The sequence below is a fragment of the Mustela nigripes genome, chromosome 3 (assembly GCF_022355385.1).
Source record: "Mustela nigripes isolate SB6536 chromosome 3, MUSNIG.SB6536, whole genome shotgun sequence".
Taxonomy (NCBI): domain Eukaryota; kingdom Metazoa; phylum Chordata; class Mammalia; order Carnivora; family Mustelidae; genus Mustela; species Mustela nigripes.
The window spans coordinates 23,271,701-23,297,770 of NC_081559.1; the positions used below are offsets into that span (position 1 = coordinate 23,271,701).

At 36.8% G+C, this 26,070-nt stretch overlaps 1 protein-coding gene across 4 annotated transcripts in view; it reads right to left on the reverse strand.

The window, feature by feature from the left end:
* Positions 1–1,299: 1,299 nt before the first annotated feature.
* The window catches only part of IKZF2 (IKAROS family zinc finger 2), a 152,812-nt gene continuing 128,041 nt past the window's right edge, over positions 1,300–26,070 (reverse strand). For all 4 annotated transcript variants that reach the window (XM_059393417.1, XM_059393418.1, XM_059393415.1 and 1 more), the window contains exons 6-8: positions 18,628–18,765; positions 9,954–10,097; positions 1,300–4,234 (exon numbers count right to left, since the gene is read on the reverse strand). In XM_059393417.1, coding sequence (XP_059249400.1) covers positions 3,513–4,234; positions 9,954–10,097; positions 18,628–18,765 — 1,004 coding nt within the window. In that variant the 3' untranslated portion in view covers positions 1,300–3,512. The remainder of the gene's footprint in view (positions 4,235–9,953; positions 10,098–18,627; positions 18,766–26,070) is intronic.

Consider the following 26,070-nt stretch of genomic DNA (forward strand, 5'->3'; position numbering starts at 1 on the left):
TGATTTCTCCTGGAAATAGATTGTAAAGACCCAAGGTTTAAGTTTAATAGTTGAACTAGTCCTAAAGACACACTAATAACGTCTTTAATATTTGTTAATACAATCTGGTAAATTTCATAAATTGCTCAGGTATCATAATTTTAACTCTTTATGTGTTTTTACAACACATGTGGTCACTAATTGCTCCTTTTCATGACTTTGCGTTTTAAAAGAGTATGTATGTGTGTACAAACATACACTGTTGCACGCACATATGCAATTGGTTTTACTTATGTGGGAAAGACATACCCTACTTTGTAGCCAGATCCAAATCCCAGTCTCTCATTCTCCCATTTTGTCCCACCAGAAAATTCTCAATGGAATGTTTTAACGACTTGAAATCTCTTCCAATCTGCTTATTGGTCATTTTCACGGTTCTAGAAAGCCAGATTAGGATGGCTTTTTTAAAGTGATTGACCACTGTTAGAGAGAGGCAGCACACATCTCCAACAGGAGTTGGAGATAAATTTCTGGGCAAAATTAGGGCAAAGCAATGTGATGAATTTCTGGATTTTTGCCAAACTAGGAAAGAGAGGCTAACCCATTTTCATGCCCCTCAAATACTCTGTAATGTGAAATCTCACCTAAATAAACTGGGCATATAACTGTTACGTAAAACTTGATTTATTTGGTGTCTGACTCTCGTATTTATTTTTAGGCCCTAACAACTTGCATATTTCCTTTTGTGAGGAAGGAGGCATGCAAATATAGCCATTCAGAGTTTCCCAGAAAGCACTGTGCCCACAAAAATTCCTTCTAACCTGCACATTTGAATTGACCTCGTCCTCATCTGTCCCGGCCACACCCTGAGCCGTCTTGACCTCATATTGTGAAGTTAAGAAAGTCTAAGTGTCCACCTGTGGCAAATACACTCTCACAGATACTAAGTCCCTTCAATAAAGGAGATTTCCAAAGAGGTGGAATGAGAAAGGGGGAGTACATTAGCGCGGTCTTCATGGGGCATCAGACAACTCTTTAGGTCCACCTAAAATTCAGCTTCATCCCAGGGCAGTGAGGTACATGACAGTTCATACACTGAAAAGAACAAACAGTGAACAGGAAGAAAACTCCTAGATGATGCCAGCAGAAACCCACACACAGCCAAGGTGATGAACATATTATCTGCCATCCAAATGCTTCCTTAAATTGCAGTAAAACACAGAATCAGGAACTTTAAGTTATTTACCTTCCTCCAAAAAGGAAAAAAAAAAATATATATATATATATATATATATATATATATATATATATATACACGAAATTCCAATCTTTTTGAGTGGTTAGGGTAGGGGCAGTAAGGGATTCTCAAAAACCTGCTTTACCTTTGGATACACTGTATGTTCACAATGTACCAAAGCATGCGGGGGGGGGGGGGGGGAGTTCTTTTTAAAACATTTCATGTCTCTGTTTTGGTACATTCTCTTTGACTTAAAGGACCAGTGTGGATATTTCTCCAAAAATAATTACAAGAGGGGCCAGTAAAGGAGAGCTGAGTTATAATCATTTTTGCCTAGCTCTATCTGTTAGTCTTTAGAAGTCGCTTAAATCAGCAGATGATAAATGAGAAAATAAGAAAAGAGCAGTCAATATTGGGGTCAGATTTGCTTCTCTGTCCATAGGTTTCTAATCTTGCTAGTTCTCACATCATCTGTATTACACAGTTTCAGCATCCTATTTGATGATTTTTTGTTGTTGTTGTTAGAGCAGTTATCAGTTACTGCTTAACAGAATCAGTATTCATAAACGGCTAACAGATAATCCAGTCACGGACAGGCCTGTCCCCCCTCAACACAAGCAGCAAGTTCTGCATCCCAGTGTGACTTAATCCAAATGACTCAATTGCATTTGGTTTCTCCCCTCTAATGCTGTTGGACTGCAGAGAAAAAACAGCACCCTTATAAATGAAATAAAAATTTGCATATGAAAAATGGCAACATATGTATGGATTAAAAGAAGAGAAAATTTTTACTAAGGGATTGAGATTCCTTTCTGACAAGGACTTATACATAGTTGAATGCTTTCAAGACAGAAAAATGTGCAGGACATGGTGACTTTCACTTGGAGGTTAGATTACCTTCTAGATTCCAAGAAGGGTAAAAAATAAGTTTTGTTTTTTGTTTATCTATAGTCTAATGTACAGGTTACAGAGAAGTTCCCTTTTCCTTGCACCACAAGTGGTAAATATTATTATTGAAGAAATACTAGAATAAATAGCCCTAGTTCCACGACCTTATGGGGTTCAAGTTACCACATTCAGGTAGAATTCGTAATTGCTCCAAGATTTGGAAAGCAAAAATCTATAGCAAGATTTTTATGATCTTCTACTCAAATAGTAAAAGATGATGGACTATGGATAGAACACTGGGTGGTCACAGCTTGAAAAAACCAGTGAAAAGAGACATACCAGAAAAGGGATTTCTGAGTGGGTTTTTTCCCCCCTACTGTTAGCCTAATTATGTTTTTCTGCTGACTGGTTAACACTGATTAAATGCTGATAAAGTGACGATCGTAAGCATACTTTTAGAAACAAACACGCGTACTATGCTGCCACCACATTACAACTTTAAAAGAAAACTTCCCAAACAAATTTATGAAAAGTAGAGGTCCTTTCTGGAAACTACTGACTGCCTCTTAGCCACTCTTAGACCATATGTTATTCTTAAAAACTAGATAAAAATTCTATTCATTAAAGGTGTTAAAAGTAAGGCTGCCAGGGTGTCTATAAAATGCCAGTCATCAAAACTATGGAAAACAGTGCTTAAGTTTAGAAAAATAAGATCATAGGACCTCAGATGTATTGTTGGTGTCCTTAACTACCTGTAGTTCAAACGTTTTCCTATATGGTACAGTGTATAACATATTGTATTATAAATTCCATTGGGGAAGTAAACATAGAACCCACAACAACTCATCCAAGGAGTTATCACTGAAAGTAACAATGTGTTTGTGTTCCATGATCTATCGAGGGGGGAAAAAAAAGTTTACATTTTGAAACAAAATTCTTCCTTGAAGAGTAAAATTACTTATACCACTTTAAACTGCAATAGTTCTACCCAGAAATTCTAAACTTCCCTGCCTTCAATCCTGATCCTCAACATCAGTGGCAACTTAGAATCTTTCAGGTGAATCTATATGAATCAAGTGATTTTTTTTTCTCAAAGCACGATATACCTTATATTTATGCATGGCAGAAATGGAACTGCTCTTAAATTCCCACAAAAGAAACAAGCCAAGTTATCAAGAAACAATATCGCTTGTCCCTTCTCTCCTCTGTTTCTTCCTTATTGTAATTAGGCAGAGCAAACGACACTGCGTCCACAAAGTAAGAATTAATGACAGTAATAATAGTTAAAAAAAAAAAAAAAAAAAAAGAAAAGGTATGTCAACATCTGTGGGAAGGTGGGATTGTAAGTGCAGTATTTCTTCATGTGCAGTTCGTCACTTCATAGGGGTCCCCTTTGGAATGAAAAGGCCTAGTGGAATGTGTGCTCCCCTCGAACAATGTGTGATGAAAACTCGTAGCGGTCCTGGCTTCTGTAGCCACAGATGTTGCATTCCAGTGGGTCCCGGTAGCCATGGCAGCCCATGTGAATGGTGTACATGACATGGTCTAGGAAAAGGACTCGGCAGTGCTCACATTTGAAGGCCCTAATCTGTTCTCCTTCCCCATTGAAGACCTTGTAGATGTCCTTCAGAGAGCCCTTAGGAGCCTTGGTATCCAAAGCCTTGACATCCTCCTTCATGTAAGCTGGGCTTTGTTTCCTCTTGGGATTTAAGGCAGGGTTTCCTTGGTAGGACTGGTGGTCATCGTGGCTGCTTTCTGAGTCAGTAGAATCCAGGCAGCTATTGCTGGGAGAGGCCTCTCTTTCCTGGGGTCGACTCTTTGGTCTGATGAGGGAGAGAGGACCATCCATGTTGTTTTCATGACTATCGGAGGTTTCCCTGCTAATGGGTCTTTCTATCCTATTTGGATGATAGACCTGAGAATAAGCTGAGCTTATAACTGGGGCCACCTCAGCGATTGTGCTCGGCGGGTGCTGCATCAGTGGGTGAAGGGCCTCAGCTCCAAGGTAGGTGATTGCATTGTTGATGGCTTGGTCCATCATATGAGACTGCATTAGCTCAGCCTCCTTCTCATAGGTTAAGTTCATATCAAAGTGAATGTCTGGGTAGCTGAATCGCATGAGCTTTTCCCCTGAAAGGAGGAGAGCGAGAAAAGTAAAAAACAAAATACAACAAAATTAGTGATTGGATTAAAATAGAAGTGTATAAAGTTAATCGTCTCCATTTTCTGTAATATGATAATCTTATTCTTTAGATCAAGCATTTGGGCTCTTTAATTCTGCTGAGACTCACAAATACTCTCAACCTGCAAAGAGGATTAGTAGTAAGAATTTCACAAGCCATTTGCACTTGTTTTAATGCCATCATGAAAATGCATCTAGCCTGAAAGGTCTGATTGACTGTGTTATCTTATTTTTATTCTCAATTAAAATTTCCACTTGTGTACAGCTCAGTGACTACAGGTGGAAAAAGAAATACCGGGTGAAAATAAGTCAGAGACTATGCTTGTTTTGCATATTTTAGACATCGGTGACCAAGCCACAAAGATCACAAAAGCGAGAGTGATCTGCTTGCAACGTCTGTCACCTCACTGTTATATCGGGTTAATTTGGTTGATTTGATGGCTATGTTAGGAAAAAAAAAAATCATAGAGTCAGTATATGTCACCCTGGAGAATTAAAAAAACCATCATCATTAAAATACTGTTAAAAGATGCATTGTTTGGGGATGCCTGAGTGGCTCAGTTGGTTAAGTGTCTGACTTTTTGGCTCAGGTCATGATCTCAGGGTCATGAGATGGAGCCCTAAGTGGGGCTCTGTGCTGGGCATGGAGCCTGCTTAAGATTCCCTCTTTCCCTGTCCCTCTGCCCCCTCCCAGATGCTTGTGTTTGCACTTATTCTCTCTCTCTCAAAAAAAGTTGTATTGTTTGATAAACTAAATGAAATTTAGGACTGTATACATACAGGAGTTATTTCCAAAAATAGATTACTTATAAACTTGGAAAATACTATGTTTTGTTGCTTTGCTTCTTGAAATGGAGAATTCATCATTTTTACACCACCCCTTCCTTATTCAGATATATGGGCAATGGTGCTGGTAGGTACACTCATTGTTAATTTTCAATACTTTATCTTGACTGAAGGATTTTTGTAGTTTTCCCTTTAATATTTACTTCGACTAATTTATACTTTACTTCGAGATTAACCATGAAGAGTTCTGTGCATAAAGCAGAAGTAATTTTAATTTTTCTCTTTTAAGTACTGCCAGCTTTGGACAGCATATTTTAAATCTTTTAAAAATTCTGTCACTAAATGTGGTCTCCTACTAACTGCTTGCTGTGTTGATAGGTAAAGCTCACAGATAAAGACTTCTTAAAAATATATGTGGACTTCTTAAAAATGTTTAGTATGTTATAGATGGAGGCCTAATTTGTAAAGTGGATTAAAAAAATGTCCACAGAAATGTATTCTGGAAAAACACTTTCAGATATCCAGCATTAATTTCAGGTTTGAAGAGTGATCCCCACAGTGAGATAAGGGAAATGATCAGAGTAATGAAAACGGAAGCAAAAGAATGATGAGACCTTATCTCATGGCATTCAATTGAAGATATCACAATGTTAAGAGTTTAAAAGGTGAGCTAGACAAATCTAACCTAAATTCTCTAAGCTCAGTTTAGAGGGAGAGACAGCAATTTAGGGTTCATTATTAATACAGTGTGATAGATGTTATGAGGTCAAATAAAAGGAATACACAACTAGGGGAGTAAAAGAAGACTTCTTGAAGAAAGTGGCATTAGAGATAAGAATGTGATGACAAATATTAGCCAACTAAAGGAATGTAGGGGTGGAGCTGCTGGTAGGAAGGCTCAGAAGCAAGAGGGCATGACTTGTCAAGGGCTTACTTATATCTCACCATATAGCGGAGAGTGGAAATAGATGAGGAAGATGGAAAAGATAATAAAGGGGCTTATTCAGCAGCTAAGGAATTTGAATTTTACCCAAGGGTAATAAGGATTAAAAGGGTTAAATGGGGAAGTGACTTGATTAGGCATTTATTTGTTGAGACGGTTTAGGAAGTTATTGTTGTAAAGATCATGGTGGCCTGAATAAGTGCACTGGCAGTGGAAATGGAGAAAATTGGATGGAATGGAGAGACATTTAGAAGATATAGTTTCTAGGGCTTGGTGATTATCTAGACCTAGAATATGCAAAAGAGAAAGAAGTTAAACACGGAGCCCACGTTTCTGGCCTAGGAAACTTAGTGGATGGCAAGGAGATAGAAAAGATGATGAGTTCACACTGGGAAAGACTGAGTCACAGTCATGGTGCAGTAACTACTAAAATATAGTCTCAAATTTTGGAGACAGACCTCTGCTTGAGATGTGGATAGTTAAGTCATCAGCTGATAGAAAGTAACTTCTGAAGCCATAAGAAGAGAAGATACAACCCAGGCATAGGTAAAGTGTGAAGAAGAAAAGGTCAAAAATAGAACCTGGAAGAACACCGAGACTTCTAATGCCTGCCCAGACCAAGGCAAGTTGGATTCTTACACTGGGCCCCATGTTTACAGAGTTTTTTTTTGCTCCTCATGGAATGAGGAATGTATACAGCCAAGGGAATGTGCCTATTTGGAGAGGACTGCCTAGACCATATACCCTACATACCCATGACCCCAGAATTCCTTGCTCAAATGGCACTGAGCTTGCACGAAGGGTAAGTACAGTCCTTGTCACAGGGTCTCTCCTCCAGAGCACTAATTTGTGCTGCTGGGATTCGTACAATTAAGTCTGAGGAGTGGCCAACACACGACTCTTCATGTGCTGTGTGTGGGGTCCAATGTGAGAAGAACTAGAATGTGCAGGCTGAGAAGTCTACATACATGTGCATGAGGCCCCCGTTCAGTACTGGACATAGCCAGAAGTAGGTCTAAGAGCGAGGCCTGGCTGCAGGTTAGGCGATGGTTCTGCTCATGCTGTAAAGGTCTGGTGTGGAAGTCTAAGGAATTGAAGGATTCTATATTTATCTGAACTCAGTCTTCCAAGTTAGGAAGGGTAGGACACAATAGTTTTTCAGCTTGATTTAAAGTATTAAAATATTGAGGCACAAGAATGGAGGCCTCCATTAGTCCCTTTGCTCCATTAGCATAGCTGTCAAGGGCAAATTCATAATGAAGACTGAGAAGGAGCAAAGAAGCTGAAGAAATGCAAGGAGATCCATGTCACAGATACCAAGGGAAAAAGTGTTTCAAAATGAATTAATTATTCAAGAGTGGCAAATGCTCTCTAGGAGTTGTGTAAGATAGTCTAAAAAGGGGCCACTGCACTTGGCATTACAGAGGCTACTGGTGACCTTAATGATGAAGAAAGCCAGGTTGCATATGCTGGGGAATGAGTAGAAAGAAAGAAATTATGGAAAGCAAGCATCGAGAGAGAACTCTTGCAACAACTCCCATTTTTGAAGAGAAGGAAAAAGTTGGTAGTAGCTAGGAGGAGACTTTGGTTTTAGGGAATTTTTTTTTTTTTTTTAAATGATGAGAATTTATTGTATTAAGTACAAAAAAGGAAAATGCCAAGAGAGGGAAGAGGTTGAAAATACAAGTGAGAAAAAGGAATAATAATGTAAGATATTTGGGGGGATGGGATAGAATTCCAGAGCACAAGAAGAGGACTGAACCTTAATTAGAAAGAGGGATACTTCTTTTATTGAAACAATGACGACAAAAATTATTCATATAAATACACATAATCTTTATAAGATCAGTCATATTATACTGAAACTATTTTGACTGATTTACTCCCTGTAAGCTGAGATATAATACCATCAAGGAGTAAAATACAATGTTTGTGGAGAAGGAAGAAATGCTGAAATGGCCCCGGGGTTGAGTAGGAGCGAGGACTGTCGTAGGATGGATTGAAGGAGGTCTGCTACACATATGGATGGAACAACTAATACTTATTCACTGATTTATAGTGACACCAATTTGTAAGGCTGTGGGATTTTCTCCACAAGTACTAGCAGCCTTATAGATAGGGGAAAGATGTTCCTCTTCTCACTGGAGTGGAGTTTCGCCAAGAGAAGGTGATAGAAAGGCAACAAAATAAGAGAGTCAAGAATATTGTCAAGAGAGTGGTAAAAGTGATTAACCACGGAATCTAAGCTGGATACGAAAAAGAAAGGAGGATGCAAAAAGATATGCAGAAAGTACGGGGATTGTTGGTCTGGAAGGCTTGGTAAGGTCCAAGAATAGTGTCTAACTGAGGAACATGGTAAAAAGGAATTTATTAAAAAAAAAATCACAGAGACAGCGTGTGATTGTTTTTATATTTTGTTAGAAAGGATAATCCAAATAAAAAATTCCATTAAATTCCTAATAAAAAATCTAATGTTATTTTATTACTTCTTTTTTTAGAAATTAAAAAAAAATCAAAATGTAATAAAAAGAATCTGTCTCTCTTTTCTAAGGAATGTGATCAAATCAAATTGGGACTAGTATCTCTAAGTCATAGGAAACAGAAATATTTCAAAGGGCAGAACTAAATAGATTCAGAAGATGTAAAGGCATATTTTTCCAACGATACTAGTGTCTAGTTGGGATATAGGCATTTTAATGGACATCCATCAAATCGATCAGTTTATAAAACCAATGAAATGGCAATTAAAAATAGTTATTTATAAAAAGGAAGGGAGGAAAGACAGAAAGAAAAGTTACTTGGGGCCCAAGGCAGGCGTTTGAGTATTCCTGCAGGAGCTTTAAATTGACCTAGGATCAACTGTGATTCCTTAGGGCTGGTCTCTCGCATTTTTTTTTTTCCCCAATGAGCTCTGTCAGTAAATCTCTCTGGCTTTCTTAAAATGATATTTTGGTGATTTGTCAGTTCTTCAGTTTAGATTGGAAGGGAATCTCTAAGTGATTATTGGAGTAAAAGAATTTTATTAGCCTTCCCTCCCTGAAATAACCAAAGAGAATACGGTCTCCCATTCACCACTCAACCCAAAGCAGGACGTTCCGCAGTAGTCTTTGACACTAGAACGTGAGAATCTATTTGAAAATCTTTCTCCTCTAATTTTTACCCTATATAAAGTCTGTAAGAATAGACATATTACATATATAATTAATGGCAATTCTTTATATAGAATCACTATTTTTAGACATTCTTAAAAAGCTTGGATGCTTTTTGCATCCTTAGAGATACTTTATGACTTAGAGCTTACAGAACGATGCCAACTCTGAGCATTATTAAAAATAAGGACTTGGAAGTGAAAAAGAAAAGTCTAAGTATATCATATTTAAACTTTTTGTTTCAAAACCATAGGCTGGATGAAAACAAAGATCCAAACATGAAAGCTCTTGAATGTAGGCTGCAGCATTGTTTTTCTAATGCAGAATTTTGTGGGGGAAAATATTTCTCTTAATTCCAGATCAAACAGAGAAAGCATTAATATCATGTAAAGAAAAGAGTTTAAAGACCTGGCACTAATGCAAACTGGAAAAGAGATTACAAAACTGCCCTCTAGGCAACATCATTTTCCTTAAGTATTTTTATTTTGTAAATAAATGAACATTTCATTTTATATACTACTGTACTTTCTATATAATTTCATTTTGAGATATCAATGTCTATCAGTCTTTCTTTTATTTCCTAGGTCCATATATCTAAGGGTGTGTATGTATGTGTGTGTGTAAGTGTGGTACCCACAGAACAGTATAAAGTAGAAATGAATAATGGGCAAAAGAAATGGCTATTTATCTCTTGAGCTGAAATATACCATCTATGTTTCTAATACATGGGAACCTACTTCTGCCCATTAAAACCACCTTTTAAGAAGTAAAATCATTTGTAATGCTTACCCACAAACTTTTGTGGAGTGGAGCTTTTACGTTTTCCCATATTCCCTGTGAGCTTCTCTATGACAGCAGGTCTCTCAAAAGGCACCAGAGAAATATTGTTGTCCATGATAGGCTCTTGTTCCTTACAATCTTCCATAGGAGGTACTATGTAAAACCATACAAAAGATGCAATCTGATAATTTCTTCAACATTTTAAGAGCTACAAAGCTGGATATGCCACTCAATATGTGTTAAACATATGCTAGTGTGCTTGAATGAAAGCAGAAAGATGATCTTTAGTGTTAAAGTACATGCTCTAATTTTACACACACACACACACACACACACGCACAGGATTTGTTTTTATCTGAGTCACTCTCAGATCAATGACATAAACTGTTGGCCACTATTGGTGGCAAACATGTTCATCTTGTTTCTCATCTTACTCCTCTGAAAGTGTTTTCAACATTGATTAAAATCAATACCACTTTAAGACTGCACTATTTTCAAGGATTCTGGAGTTTATTTTTCTAAAATAATTTAAGTAAGTCAACTTTATTTTGCAGGAAAGCTTAAACAGACACACAGAGTTACAGCACAATATATAATCAGTCCCCCCCGCCCCATGTATTTTCCTGTAGCAGATTTCCTATTGATGAGTTGAGTGAGCTTTTAGCCCTATTGGCAGCAGATAAATACCTGCACAAAGCAGCCTCCATGAAGGAGTTCCAATTCTGAGCATGTTTACACAAGTGGCCGCTTTATGGCTGTAATTTATTTTAAACAGAGCTCTTCAGCAGGATAAGAAAATTCCATTTCCAAACTGGCATATTTGCTCACTAAACAACTGCTCTAATTCACTTGGCGTAAACTCTCCAGAGCTACTCCCTCTTCATCCCATTTGTCTAAGTTGCTGTGGGCTAACAGATGAGCTCAGAGATACAGTAGAGATGGCATTTATAGTACAGACAAAGAACTTATGTTTAAGGGTACAGATACAGATGAGATCAATGACAGAGGCCTATGTTCACAGGAAAGACCATAACTTATTCTTGATTATGGTTGCTTTCTCTAAATTGTACCTGTGCCAGTACTGTTTGGGAGCCTAAAGATTTCATATCTTAGACTACCTTTACTTGCTCTGCATATACTGCAAAATGATTTAGTCTATTCCTTTGTAAAGGATAGCTCTACTACGTGAGAAACAATACATTCTCATTTATAAGGACGGACCCTAAAATAACATGAAAAAGCAGGAGATGAAAGTTAAGAAAATCCAGTGCACAATTCGGGTGACCTACTTAATAACCAATACAGGTTGCTGATTTTGAAGAAATGAAAAATGGCAACAGAAAGATGTTTTCCTAATTTGGACATGTTTAAAGAAATTGATACTCAATCTAAGTTTTGGGTTAACCTAGTATAGTCCAGTGGATAGGAAAGAAAAATTTACTCTTCAATGTCTGTAAGATATGGCTACGATTGACAAGGGATGCCGCAATTACTGGATTTAAATTGGAAGTAAGGAAACACTCAGGTCATTTTCTGCGCTGACATAATCCATGATGTTATCAAGTGGAAAAATATGTATTCCAAGATATTACATAAAACATTATGTCCTCTTTCAACAACAACAAAAACAAAAACAAGAACTTAAAAAGAAAAGTAAAGAAAGGCTGACCAAAAAATTCAAACCAGGGTGGTCAAGAGGATAGGATGGCAGTGGACAACGGAAATGGTTAGGAACCATTTAGTAGATACAGATGACCAGAATCTTAACGTTTGTTTTGGGTGGTGACTTTATAGGCACTTACTACATTATTAAACGTAACTATAAAGCTAAAAAACAGGCCATATACAAACTGAAGATGAAAATATGTCACAAACTAGGATCCAAAATGAAAGAAGGAAAGAAAAAAAGGTTTGTTGTAAATTTTGCTAGAAAAACAGCAAAACTGGTTAACGGGGTTTGCCCCCAAATTGAATATATTAATTAGTTTTGAAATGAGTAGTCTAAAACTTGGCAGTTTTGCTCTAAGTCTAACCTTGAATTTTCATATTTGCACACATTTACCACTCAAAACGAAACCTGGGTGTGCGAACTGTCCCACACCACATCCACCTCAATTCAGATGATTTGTCCCAAGTTCAATGAAGCTCATGTGAACTGAAAACAATGACTTTGTCAGAGCTCTGGTCTTACTTCTATTTTATATCAGCCTTTCACATATCAAATATTGATCCTGTTTCTACCATATCAGCAACAATAATAATAATAACTGATACATACTATGTGCTAAGTACTGTTCTAAGACTGGATTTAATAATTTATTTAATCTTTCCAATAACCCCCTCGAGATAAGTACCATCTCCATTTTACTGATGGGGCAACCAAACCTCAGAGATTCCTTGGGGTTTACATCTTGTTAGTAAGGACTATATGAGTTTAACTTAGGTGGCTGGGCTCTAGAGTCTGGGCCCTTAGTCATTATGCTACACTATTCTTTTGCAGGCATAATTTGAGTGTTGACTTTTCATAAACAAGTTCGATATATTTTTAAGGTCTGCCATTGGGAAAAGATCTGGTACATTTTCTCAATTACGTAACTAATCTGAATTTTTTCTTTCTTTCAAGGATCTGGGTACAGTGTTTGGGCTTGAAACCCAAAACAAGTTCTTAAGTTAACTCAATAAGGCAACAATCACATATAGATTTACCTAGATTTATCTAGGCTAAGAAAACACTAATAAACTAATCTTACTTGTTAGAGCAAACTTGATAACCAGATATCCTTCTTGTCCTTACTTTTGATGTTATAACCAAGATACAAATAATTTCATATTTGTACTATTTCATTATCTCACCACATTGAAAAATCTTAAAGACAGAAGCATGTAAGAGTGTTCCCAACATGGGACGCCTGGGTGGCTCATTTGGTTAAGCAGCTGCCTTCGGCTCAGGTCATGATCTCAGCGTCCTGGGATCGAGTCCCACATCGGGCTCCTTGCTTGGCAGGGAGCCTGCTTCTCCCTCTGCCTCTGCCTGCCTCTCTGTCTGCCTGTGCTTGCTCGCTCTCTCTCCATCACTGACAAATAAATAAATAAATAATCTTAAAAAAAAAAAAAAATTTATAAAAAAAAAAAAAAAAAGAGTGTTCCCAGCATAGCTATTTGTACCAAACAGTCCCCTGAAAATTCAAAATTCAAGAAGACAGAGGCTGAGGGACCTGGATTATAGGTGACATGGCCACCCTCTGGACAAGAGAGGGCAGAGAACCTAGGCTGACAGTTCTGACATGGCTTCATGCAATGGGAGACAGTCCTCTAAAGGAAAATGGAAACTTTGTTATCAAAAGAAGAAGGAAGGTATGTAGGGCAGGCAAAAATAATGGAAGTCTTCTACAGTGTCATACATTTTCTCCACGCTGCCAAATTATATATAAAACAAATTCAATTCTCTTATTTTCTTGACAACATCCGATAGTGCAAATACTTGCTTGCTTTGGCTTTTGAAATCGCTTCCCATTCTCTGTTCTTACTCATCTTCATGGCTCTTTTTCCTTTTCTTCCTCCCCCCCCCTTTTTTTTTTTTTGGTCTTTTTTTTCTTCCTGGTATGTTGGTATATTGTTGGTCTTCTAGATGTCTCACTCTATAGTTACCCATATGACTTTAGAAAACGTATTACTTCAGGCTACCGTTTATATAATGATGGCTCCCAAATACATATTTCCTACCCAGACCTCTCTTGAAAACTTGAGATCTATATATTCAACTTCTTCTCAGACTGTTTCACTTGGCAGTTCAGTCTTTCACAGGTCCCTAAAAGATAATGTGTTCAAAATCTGAAATCTGTTTCCCATCCCAAATGTTCTCCATGGCACCATTATCTACCTGGCCATCCATGCTAAACATCTGCAGCAAATGCTAGGTTTCTTCCTTTCACCCAGTCCCCTTTCCCTTCTCTCTACTACCTCTTCTTCATGGACACACATGGAGGTACTATGTATTTTAGATTCTACATCTTCAGTTCTCAGTTTTTAACTGTATATTCTAGACTATTGACCAATCAGGAGAATGTTGCAATGATCTACTTGCTTTTGTCTTGACTCTTCTGATTGATGTCCTATATTTCTTGCAATTAAATGCTAATCCACAATTATTTTTTAGGGTAAAGTACAAAATTCTTTGCTTGGCACAATTGGCCTTTGATATTCTGTTCTCAGACTATTTCTCTGATCTTATCACCTTCTAATTTTTTTTGCCCTTACAACCTGTGCTCTAATTCTACTGGTTACTTGTAGGTCCTTAACTCACCATGCTCTTTAGGCTTCTTTTTTTTTCACAAATGCTGTTCTCTCTGCATAAAGGACTCTCCCATTTATTTAGCTGCCTTCTTGCCTGTCAAAACTCCACTCAAACATAACTTTCCCCAGGAATTCCTCTTGGACACCCAGAGTCTGCTTTGGACATCTATCCTATATGTCCCTATAAAGCTTGTCAGACAGTGTTCTGTTGGTTTACTGGTTTATTTCTTCCAGTGGTTGGTAAGTACCTTACAGTAGGGATTGTATTTTATTTGTGTCTCTAGTACTTTTTACGATGTGAAACAAATATAACATTCAATATATTTTTACTGAATGACTTCATGAAGGAAATAATGTTACCCAATGAAAACAAGTTGAAGAAGTTTACAGGTTCTTAACAATGTTCCCTAAACTGCAATAAAGAGCTTCCCTTTCTCAAATAATTAAAAGCATAAACTTAAGAATATATGTTCTTGCTTTAAAGCTAGCTATCTTTTGGTTCATGTTTTCATTTTTCTCTTCTGGCAAGGGAGAAAAAACTAATTATATACTTTGGCGTTTAAAGTTTTTTTCTTCAAGCTAAACAGACTTCAAAAATGAGCATAAAGATAATTTTCAAATAAGATAATCTGTCATAAAATTCATTATTATTATCTTTATTTCCAAAACTACAAGACTGAATTTTCTCCTTTTGTCTTAAACTCAAAACTTTTAAATCTACCTCCTAAAATATGTCTTAAGCATTTCACCCTATTCTACTCTCCTGCTGCTGCCTTCTCATCTTTTCCTTAGCATTCTCACTTCCAGTCTCTCTCCCCATACGTCAGTCAGGCACCTCTCCTATATTCTACATGGGTGACATTTTTCCTTATAAGACACAAATCAGATTACTTCAGTGGAATTCGAACACTGGATTAACATAAAAGAGTCCATTTTTGCATTACAACCAATTAGGTCAGTGTCATTTCCTACCACTTCTTTAACTCCAACTATGTTCAATGTTCAGGAACCTGCTAATGTTCTTTTATACCTCAAAGTGTTAACCTGTGGCAACTGCTCTGCCTGGAACATACATTCTCTGTGAATCTAATTTGTATGATTTTTTTTCTCAACCTCATGTGTGAATCAAGCACTGCATGTAAGAAGCTTCCCTTGATTTCTCCAGACAGAGTTAGGTCAGCTCTGCATTTGTGCTCCTCTAGAAGTGTGTACACGTCTTTATTTTATTCATCTTCCTTTAAAGTATATATTTACTACCATACTATAAATGTAAGAAAGAAATTATGTCTATTTATCTTTATACCCCCAGAATGTTTTATAGAAATGGGCACACAGCAAGCCTTCAATAAATGTTTCCTGAATGCGGTGAAAGAACATCTCTTTGAACTCAGACATCCCCTTCCCTACCTAGAAGAGTCAACATGGGGAAGAACATGTTTTAGGAAAGAGAGGCTAGGAGACATAGCTATGTCAGTTACAAATGAAACGATAAAGAATAATAATTAATTTCAAGGAGCTAATGGCAACCACAATGAGGGCAACCCCCCCCCCCCACCGAAAGAAAAGATAAAACAATAGACAAGACACAGCACGATAGTAAGAGAGGGAAGGGGATAAATACGAATTTCACTGTAACTGTCTTTAAAATGAGACACATGCCAAGCTATGTATCTGAGACAAGGTTAATGATAGACTCTAGGAGCCTTTTGCCCATATTTTTTTTCCTTTTATGGCATTTATCAATTCCTATCCCATACATCCAATCCTCCATTAAGAATGTTAACAGGAGAGGGGCGCCCGGGTGGCTCAGTGGGTTAAAGCCTCTGCCTTCGGCTCAGGTCATGATCCCAGGGTCATGGGATTGAGCCCCACATCAGGCTCTCTGCTCAGCGGGGAGCCTGCTTCCTCCTCTCTCTCTGCCTGCCTCTCTGCCTACTTGTGATCGCTCTCTGTCAAATAAATAAAATTCTTAAAAAAAAAAAAAAAAGAATGTTAACAGAAGAAAAAGATTAAGGATAATCTCAAATAATTATTTCCACGTGCCCAAAGAAGTACAGCATGAAATAATATTAATATAAACTTATGTGGTTAAAACTATATCCAATACTGAATAACAAATATTTGGGTCTAAAAATGATACCAAAACCTATCGTCCCCTCCTTCCCTTCCCATACACTTATCTTGGGCTTTGTCCCCTACTCTACCCAGTACCTGAGTATCTTTCCCACTTTCCCCATTTTGTTCCAGTTATAGAGCAACCTATAAAGGGCTTTTAATTATTATGAGCTAAGCAATCTGGGAATAAGTGTTGAGGCTACAGCTGGTTACAAGTCCCCCCGCCCCAAATGGACCTGCTTAGTTTTTCATCAGTACTTATTCTATAACTGGTTGATTTGCCAACACATAGATAAATGTTGACTATTTATGTACATTTTACCTCCCTATAACAACATAAGGTCTTTCAGAAGAGACTCTATTTCTTAGTCAGATGTGTGTGCAACTGAGTTTCATAAAAAACTCAATGGAAAAGGAATTAATAGAATTAATAATCCAATCAAATGTCAAAATGACAAGGAGAGAACATTATACGGAAAAAATAGTAGTAGGATCACAAGGTGTCTTTAGAAAATTCTGGCATATCCTCAAGCCTCTATCAGTTACCCTGCCTCAAGCCACCTCTAAAAACGACAATTTAAACAGAAATGGCAAATGAAACCTTAAATGCCTAAGTTAATGCTGCTGGTAAGTAACAACTTTATAGGGCATGGAACATTTAACATTTCTTCATATTTAATACCCTGAAACGTAAGAGTGAAAAGAACCATCTATTAGGTATTTATTGCATATCCAGTCACATTTAGTTCTTACACCAAGTCTGTGACACAGATGCCACAGAGCCAGGCCAGGTCTGTTGGACTCCTAGACCCAGCATTTTAAATTCCCTGCTCTGGATCCAATGCTAACCTTATTAGCTGAGGTAATGCAAGTTGCAATGTCAAATTTACTAAGACATAAAACAAAGACAAGTTTTCAAAAATATTAGTTAATTATATAAAAACAAAGGACTCATTCACAACAAAAAGTAGAATTAAAATAGTTCTTTAGATTATATAAACTATCCTTAAGAAGAAATGCTTCAATTATTCAGGGTAACAAAATAAATATTTTAAATTCCTAACTCAAAAACAAATAATTACTTGCTGCCCAATAAACAGTTTCACAGCATATACTACATAAAACAAAACCCACGAATAATCCTTGAGCTGTCTGTAATTTGCTAAATAGACATTTATATTCTGAAAATGACTATAGCGTTCTCCAATTATATTATTTAATACTGGCTAAATCTTTTTAAAATAAGAGATATAAATGCAACAGTAAATTAAGATTTTTGTATGTACTTATATGAATGATAAAATTAATCAGTATACAAATATAATTAAGAGGACAGGACAGATGCTTCAAATCTAAAGAACTGAAATTCATAACTTTACTTTGTAAATCTGATTTACCAACATTAATTTTTCAGTAACAAAGAGTTATTAATTGGTAAACCTTAGAAACTACCTTTCCACCTGCTATTGTATATTGTGGCGGTGAGGATGTTTTGCTTAGGTTTTGATTTTTGTGGAGGGAAGTGGTGCCCGATTTTAGTTTAGATTGTTCCCTACCCTTAGTAGAAAGCAAAATGAGTAATTTCCAAGATAAATCACAAAACAGATTAGAGATATTTCCAATTACATTAATTATATCACTGATCACTTACCTAAGAGAAATGAAAATACACAACCAACTCTTTTAGGAACTGTACAGAGTTTCCTAGAATCCCTTCTAACTATTTGGTGCCTCCAATGAGCAAATACTATCTTCCTTTGGTGTATTCAAAGTTTGCTGTCATTATTATGTTAATTAAAATGCAGGTTATCAGAAATAACTTGGGATTTTCACAAAAACTCAGGACAGCTTGTTTGCCAAACTTCGCAAAGCTCAACTCATTTCACATGCTTAAGAAGATAATCCCATTGGGGCACCTGGGTGGCTCAGTGGGTTAAGCCTCTGCCTTTGGCTCAGGTCATGATCTTAGGGTCCTGGGATCAAGTTCTACATCAGGCTCTCTGCTCAGCAGGGAGCCTGCTTCCCCCTCTCTCTCAGCCTGCTTCTCTGCCTACCTGTGATCTCTCTTTGTCTCTCTGTCAAATAAATAAATAAATAATCCTTAAAAAAAAAAAAAAAAAGATAATCCCAGGCAAAAGTTAATGTGATCTAAAATTGTTTTAAAAAGAGTAGAATTCGATCTTCATGCTCAAGGGTAGAGAGAACTGTCTAGCCCCTAAGGAAATACAAAAGCAGAGAGAGGGGAATGAAAATGGTGAATGCCATTTCTACCCACCATGGTGACTCATGACCTGCCCCGCGGCCTCCATGCCGACATTCTGGAGATAGTTGTGGCAGCGTTCCTTGTGCTCCTCCAGTGAACTGCGCTGCTTGTAGCTTCGTCCACAGTAGTTGCACTTGTGAGGTTTACCCACTGCGAAGAGAACTCGAGATTAGTGGTGCCGTCAGTCTCATCCAAAGCAAAATTAACATCTGACTTTTGATAGTGTGGAGGAAGCATTTATATGCTTTTCAGACTCAAATCTCTTCCTCCTCCACACTCTGATTTAGGCAAGAAAAGCTAATAAATTTCTAGCAAGGCTAAAAGACAGAAGATAAGGCAGATCGTACCTTTGGTGATAGGGGAAATACTGAATCAAATTCATGCTCTGACTGTATCCTAGATCATGAGGGGCTGATGATCAGTCTTCAAATTATCTGACTCGGAACACTAACATTTGCTCTTACACAATGCTCTCAGCTTTGACTCATTCAAAAGACAAATCAGGAGTGCCCTAGATACATGGTCAGAATTTTTTTTTTTAATTTATTTTTTAGGGAAATAAGGACAGAATTTTTACTGAAGAAAACTAAAATGCAACAAATGGAATGTCATTGTTTAATGAAAAGATTATTCACCTTACGGTACCAAGGGCCCAAAAAGAATTTAAGTGATGAGAAAAAGTACAGATAAAAGCAGAGTTTCTCTTTTCTTTCCATCTTGGTAATAGCTCTTCACACATGCAAAACTTGGCAGCAGATAAGTGTATTCTCCCACATCAGCACTGTTCTTACATTACCAAGAATTAGCCTACGAGGTGCTTTGAGTCAGGACTATTAACAATAACCACTGAAGTCCTAACCTATTTAGCTATATGATGATAGTAACATTTTCTTCTCCATCTTTTTTTTTTTTTCTCTAATGCATTTCACATTCAGGAAATGAATTATTTCCTAGTAGCCAGAGTGTCATATCTCAGTATACCAGGTAAAATACTTCGATGCTCATGTTAAAAAAAAAAAAAAAAAAAAAAGCAAAACAAAACAAAAAAACCTTCAAAGAATTGAAGAAAAACACACTTATGGAAAGAAACGTGTTTTACTGTATGCCAATTCACAAGGATATCACAGAGCACTTTGATTCTTGGTTTTGAATAAATACAGAAACAACAGGTCTGTGCCGAAGCCCTTGGTAGTAAAACATAGTGTGAATCAGGTCAGTGGCCCTCATCTGACACAGGAATCACTTTGTTTTGCCCAGAGGACAAAGATCACTCTTCTTCATAGTTAAAGATAGTATCCCTCACTCCAGTCACCTTACAAACCCACACTATGATACTGGTCACAAGTGGAATTGAAATACTGTAATAAGGCATTCAGAACTGCATAGACACTTCACCATACTGATTAAGAACAAAAAACAAAAAATAAAAACCCACCAAATTTTTAAAATGTATTTGAGATGCACATAAACTCTGTTACTTCATGATCATAATTTTTGCAAATAGTTTTAAATAAAAGCTATCTAAAGCAGGATTAATCATTTCTAAAAATACTAAGCAAACAAAGATCTATTTTTCAGAACAAAGAATTTTTATCTATTGAACCAAGTTTGTCTCTGATATTGTGAAGAATCTTTATCACTGTGTGAGAACATTAAAAACGACAAGAACCTACTTAGTCAAAAACATTTCATGAAAATAGTGTAAATATATTTGCATGTAGTTGCATTTTAAGATACGGAGTTACATATTACAAAAAGCTTCTGTTTGGTATCACTGTTACTTAATTTTGGTTTTTTTAGTACTGTTTCTCTAGAAATAAGTGAATTTTCCCTAAACAAGTCTACTAACTAATACTTACTAAGCACATACACTGTGCTTAATAGCCCATGTCAACTAGTTTCATTGTCTCTGTCTTCCTCTTTATCGGTCCTGTTGCACTGTGTCCTAGGATACCTGTTTTACTATGAACATATAATCCTATACTTTCCTCCCCTTATTTATATAAACCTGAAACCTTCTGAACTTCATTTAAACATAGCTCCCTTCCACTCCCCTTGGCTCAAACCCTCAGTGAACTTCTAACTCACCTACCAAGGAAGAAAAGGGTATACGTATTACTGTTTTCGAAACTCATTTTTTACTAACCTCATTTTTGAGATCTATCCTTTCTGCTTTACTTCAGCTTCTCCCATTTGATATCTGTTTTAAAACATCACTCTTTCCTCTTCATCCTAATTGAAGTGAACTGTTCTAGAAGTATTACTTCAATTTCTCCAAAATCTTGATCTGGGTTCCACTATAGCAATCCACATACTAGGCAACAACATATGTTGTAACTGTTTTATCTCTAGGGCATTTACTCTGGAAATGCTCCACTTTATCCTTCTGCCTCTCTCAACTAATACATATTTGTTAAATACCTATTATGTACCAACAACACTGTGATGAGGCTGGAATGTAACGTAGAGAACAAATTCTCATGGTGCCTATGCTCATGCAAATGACTGGTGAGGAAGATAGACATTTAACAAATATACAAACAATATATTACAAATTGTGGTAGATTCTATAGAGCAAAAGAATGGTGTGTTAGCATAAAACAGGGAACCTAATTTGGTTCGAGAAGGTTGGACAGGAAGGTCTGCCTGAGGTAGGAACACTTCTGCTGATGACTGAAGGAAAAGTAAGTTAATCAGATAATGGGGGATGGGGGCACAGGGTGGAGGAGAGGCAGTGTTTCAGGATTTCTGGGAACTGCCATCTCCTTGTATTTGTTTTCATGTACTTAGCTCCTTAAAGGCTAAATCATGCTCTTACTACTCTTTTGAAAATGATTTTCAAACATCAACCACAATCCTCGCCAGATCCAATGGCTCTACTAGCCCCACAAGACCACTTCCTGTCAGTTCTTTGATATTTCTTAAAAATCAAGTTCATGAAAATATTATTTACATTTTCTCCCTATAATAAGCTTATTTGTGGGGCGCCTGGGTGGCTCAGTGGGTTAAGCCGCTGCCTTCGGCTCAGGTCATGATCTCAGGGTCCTGGGATCGAGTCCCGCATCGGGCTCTCTGCTCAGCAGGGAGCCTGCTTCCTCCTCTCTCTCTGCCTACGTGTGATCTCTCTCTGTCAAATAAAATAAATAAAATCTTTAAAAAAAATAAGCTTATTTGTGTAATACTTATAAACCATGAGTTAATATGTATAACACATTATCTTGCATTTATTTTTATAAATATTATATTCTCACCATCTGAAACACCTTAATTCTGATATTACAGACATTTTTATAAAGTCATCAATAGCTTCTGAATCACTAAATCCGGTGAACTTGGATTCTAAATCTTCCTAATTTCTTGGTCACTTTCAAATTTGCATTTGCCTTGAATCTCTTTGTTTTAGCTTCTGGGATCAGGTTCTGTGTTCCCCCTCACTGGCTTCTCAACCTCTTCCTACCTGGCAAATAGATACAGAACTTCCGATTTTTTTCTCACTATAATAGTCTCCCTCTGTTCCCTCTAGATTAAGCCCTCATTTTCGTGAAATGTCCAGATCCTGCCTGGAATAGTTTCCCATGTTTGAAAGCTGCTACTGGATGCTATAGTATGATCTTGTTTAACCCAAAGATGAGTTTTCTCTTCTGTGCTCTCACTGTACTCTGTCCATAGTCTGATGATGCATTACTTATGATTTCATTGTGATTATCCATATGGTATCTATTCATCTTCCTAATTCCAAAAAAATGAGCTCTACCCTAAGGACAAAGGTCATGTTTTACTCAATTTTGAAGTGATTGTGCTATGGTGGTTATTAAACACAGGAGATACTGCTGAGTGACTGCACTTTAAACTCGTACTTTCAAATGCCTTTTGGGTATTGCCTTGTGCTTATTCCTCTGAAATCTAAAATTCAACATATCCAAAATTATCTTCCTCCACAAAACTACTTCTTTATTCGGACTATTTTTTTGTCACTGTTATCACTGTTATAATAACTCGGATTCACAACAGCCAGCTCCTTTTGTTGTCTCCTTATCCCTTTCCCACATCCAACTGCTGAATTATACAGACTCAACTCCTTCAATGTTTCTCAAGTTTATCCTTCCTTTTCAATCCCACAACCGATAAACAAGTTCAATTCTTCATTACTAGCCTATGCTGGCATAACAGATTTTAAACCAGGTGTTCTCTTGTGTAATTATTTAGTCCCCTCCTTAAAAACCCTTACTGACTCTTAACTTCTATCGAAGTCCAAATCCCTCTACCTGGCATCCAGTACACCACACTAACTGGTTCCGAAGCATACATCCCATCTTCTACCCCAGAATTCAGCCAAAATCACCTTGAGCTTTCACACTTGTATCTTAGTTCTTTCTGGAATGGCTTCATACAATTTGGGTTTCTTGAAATTCCATATATCCTTCCATTCCCAAACTTCCTCATCTTCCATCTAAAAGAGATCTTTCCCATGAAAGAATCATAACCATATCAGCTCCACGCCTAGGAAGCATAACATTCTATTTGCGGCTGTTTATACACTCATTTTGATCTCCCATGTTAGACTGTGGTCTTCTTGAGAAGCTGGAGCAATGTCTTATGTATTTTTGTAGCCTACAAAGTTGAGTATGGTGATTTGTTCACAGAAAGAACAGGTTGGCGTTTCATTAATGACATCATTTCCTCACTCTTTAAGTATTTTCCTCTCACTGGTTTTCCTTAAATTTCACTAAATTTCTAATTTTCAAAGCAATATGTCTGTATAGAAAATACCAAAATTCACCAAAAAATTACTCAGGATTTCACAATTTAGAAATAACTATCTTTAACATTTTTATCTTCTTGTATTTTTTCTGTACATGCAAAGACACAGTTTGTTATGAAACTGTGTGTCTTTATACACTGTATTTATACTCTACTTATTTTACTGAATATGTTTGAACATTTCCCTATGTTATAATATTTTTGTTGCGGAAGTTAGAGGACAATTTTTTTCCTAAATAGAATTATGATAATGTTGAATTACTTAGCTTGCTTAGTATTCCTAGTCCTTTTCTAATTTAATAATTATTTCTCTTTTTACTATAGTTATTTATGCCCACACCTGAAAAAATCAAGTAGTCCCAAAGCGCATTTAATGAAATACAGTCTCCACCTCTCTCCCCCACCCCATCTGATCGTAATCTATTCCTTTGTCCTCTTTTTGGAATTTCTATTAGTTTGATGTTAGAACTTCTGGACTGATTTTTTAAATTTTTTTATCTTGACCCCCTTGTACTGATTGACATTTTACTCTTTTGACTTTAAAAAATGTCCTCATCTTTTTCTTTGAATCTTTCTGCTAAGTGTTTCCTGGTTATCATGTATTTTAATTTCTAAGAGCTCTTTCCTGCTTTTTACTTTTTTTTTTTTTTTTAAATAGAAGTCTTCTGTTTTTTCTTGGGCACAAAATTTACCTCTCTGAGCCTTTTTTCTTTTTAACTTTTCTTCCCTCTTTATATTGTCTCTTTTCTCTGAGCTTGTTTCTTTTTATATAGTTCCCTGTATTGAAGGGCTTTCTTAAATGTCTGGTGCCTGAATATCTATTGTTCATTCATATTGAACAATGAGGTACTAAAAAGTTAACTGGAAGTTCAGGAAACATAAGTGAAGTTTGTGAACTATTGCAGTGTGATCTCTTTATTACTAGACTCCCATGTCTTCTCTTTCAATTCCCTTAGAGAAGATGCCTTCAATTTCTAACCCCAAGGGTGATATAAGCTGGATGTTTTGTGGCAAGGAATGGGGCCACAAATCCAAATGTTCAATTGTGGTTTTTTACATAATCTCCTTGCTTGAAATTCTTTGTTTCCCCTCTACTCTCTCCTTTCCCTGGAGTTCCTAAGCCCGAATGCTTCCAATTCAATTTCTCCAAGAAATAAACATTTATTTTCCTGTGAGGGGAGGAGGAGGATTTCGTTGGCTGGCTGTACTGTGTGAGAGCAGCTCTGTGATCTAACAGTTTTGTATGCAGATTTTGAAATACCTTTATATCAGCTCCAACCCTGATTTCAACAACCCTGTTTCTTCTACTTTTCAGGATTCTCTGGTGCCAGTTAGCTTGATCTCATCCCGTATTCCCCTCTATAATCACTAAAGGTTTCAGTCTCGTCTTATTGTTACTATCCCTCCCTCTGTTTTCCTTCCTCCTCTTCGCTGCTATTCTATACTTTCGCATTGTCCTTGATCTGATGAATTTAAGCTTCTGGAAATGTCTACCGTGATTTTAGTGGAGTTTTAAGAAGGCGTAGAGACAGATGTAACTTTTAATTTCATCATGTTTAAACAGCAATGTACAATATCACTTTTGTTGTTGGTATAGTTCTGGAAGGATGGATCATACCTTCCCATTTAAAAAAAGGTGATTTACAAAGTGATTTAAAAAAAGTGACATGATATATTAGGAAAGCTTGGCCACCAAAAGATTAATCACACATTAGTAAGACACAGAACTTGTAGAAATGTAAAATTGCATATCTCCTCTTTTCTATTCTGTTATTTATTTAACTACTCTAACACAAAATTCCCTACCTATCTTCAAAAACGTTGTAGCTTAACCGTTTGCAATGGATCTCAAAATGTGAACCGCAGGCTACCTATGTTAGAATTCCCTGGAGTGTTTGTTGAAATGGAGATTCTTGGGTACCATGCTTGGCCTAGAACTTCTGGGAGTGCTACCTGGAGGTCTGCATGTTTAACAAACTTCCCAAGTGGCTGCTTATATACCTAAGTTGGAAATAGTGGTTTTATAGAATATCAGAAATCATCATGTTCTCTAAGTCTGCTTAAAAATTATTTTTAAGGTAAAGAACGTTTTTTCTTCACCTTACTATAATGATCTTAATTGTATTATCAAAGGAGTTGAAATTAACCTTATAAGAAATTTTGGGATTAAGATCTGAAAAGCCCTTGGATGAAGCTTCATTTTATTACCAGTAATAACACAAAAAAGAAATATTTTGATATGGAAGCTTACTCCTGTATGATGATTGTATATTTTGAGGATAATGATACAGTTTAGTTTAAACTTTGCATCTATTCTCCTTCAAACTGACCTGTGTGCCTGAATTCTAAAATTCAAGGGGAAAATGATTACTGAACCATTTCTCTTAAATTGCAAATTGTACTGTTATCTTTTTAGAGGGCTATATGATGTTATTTCACACTAGGGAAAACAGCATAGAAATTAATCATTTCCACTAATAAAAGATAAGTGGTTTGCCAGGGCACTGATCATGGGATTCTATCTTTCCCAATTTCCACAGGACCATGGTGAGTACCAAACGGAATATGTTATCGAAACACAGCTAAAAACCATTAAGTCATCTTCCCCCTCTCTCTCCAACTATGGCTTACATGAAGAGAAAACAGTTGAATTAGAGTTCCCACTTTCCTTACTTGAGAAAGTTGGGCTTAATC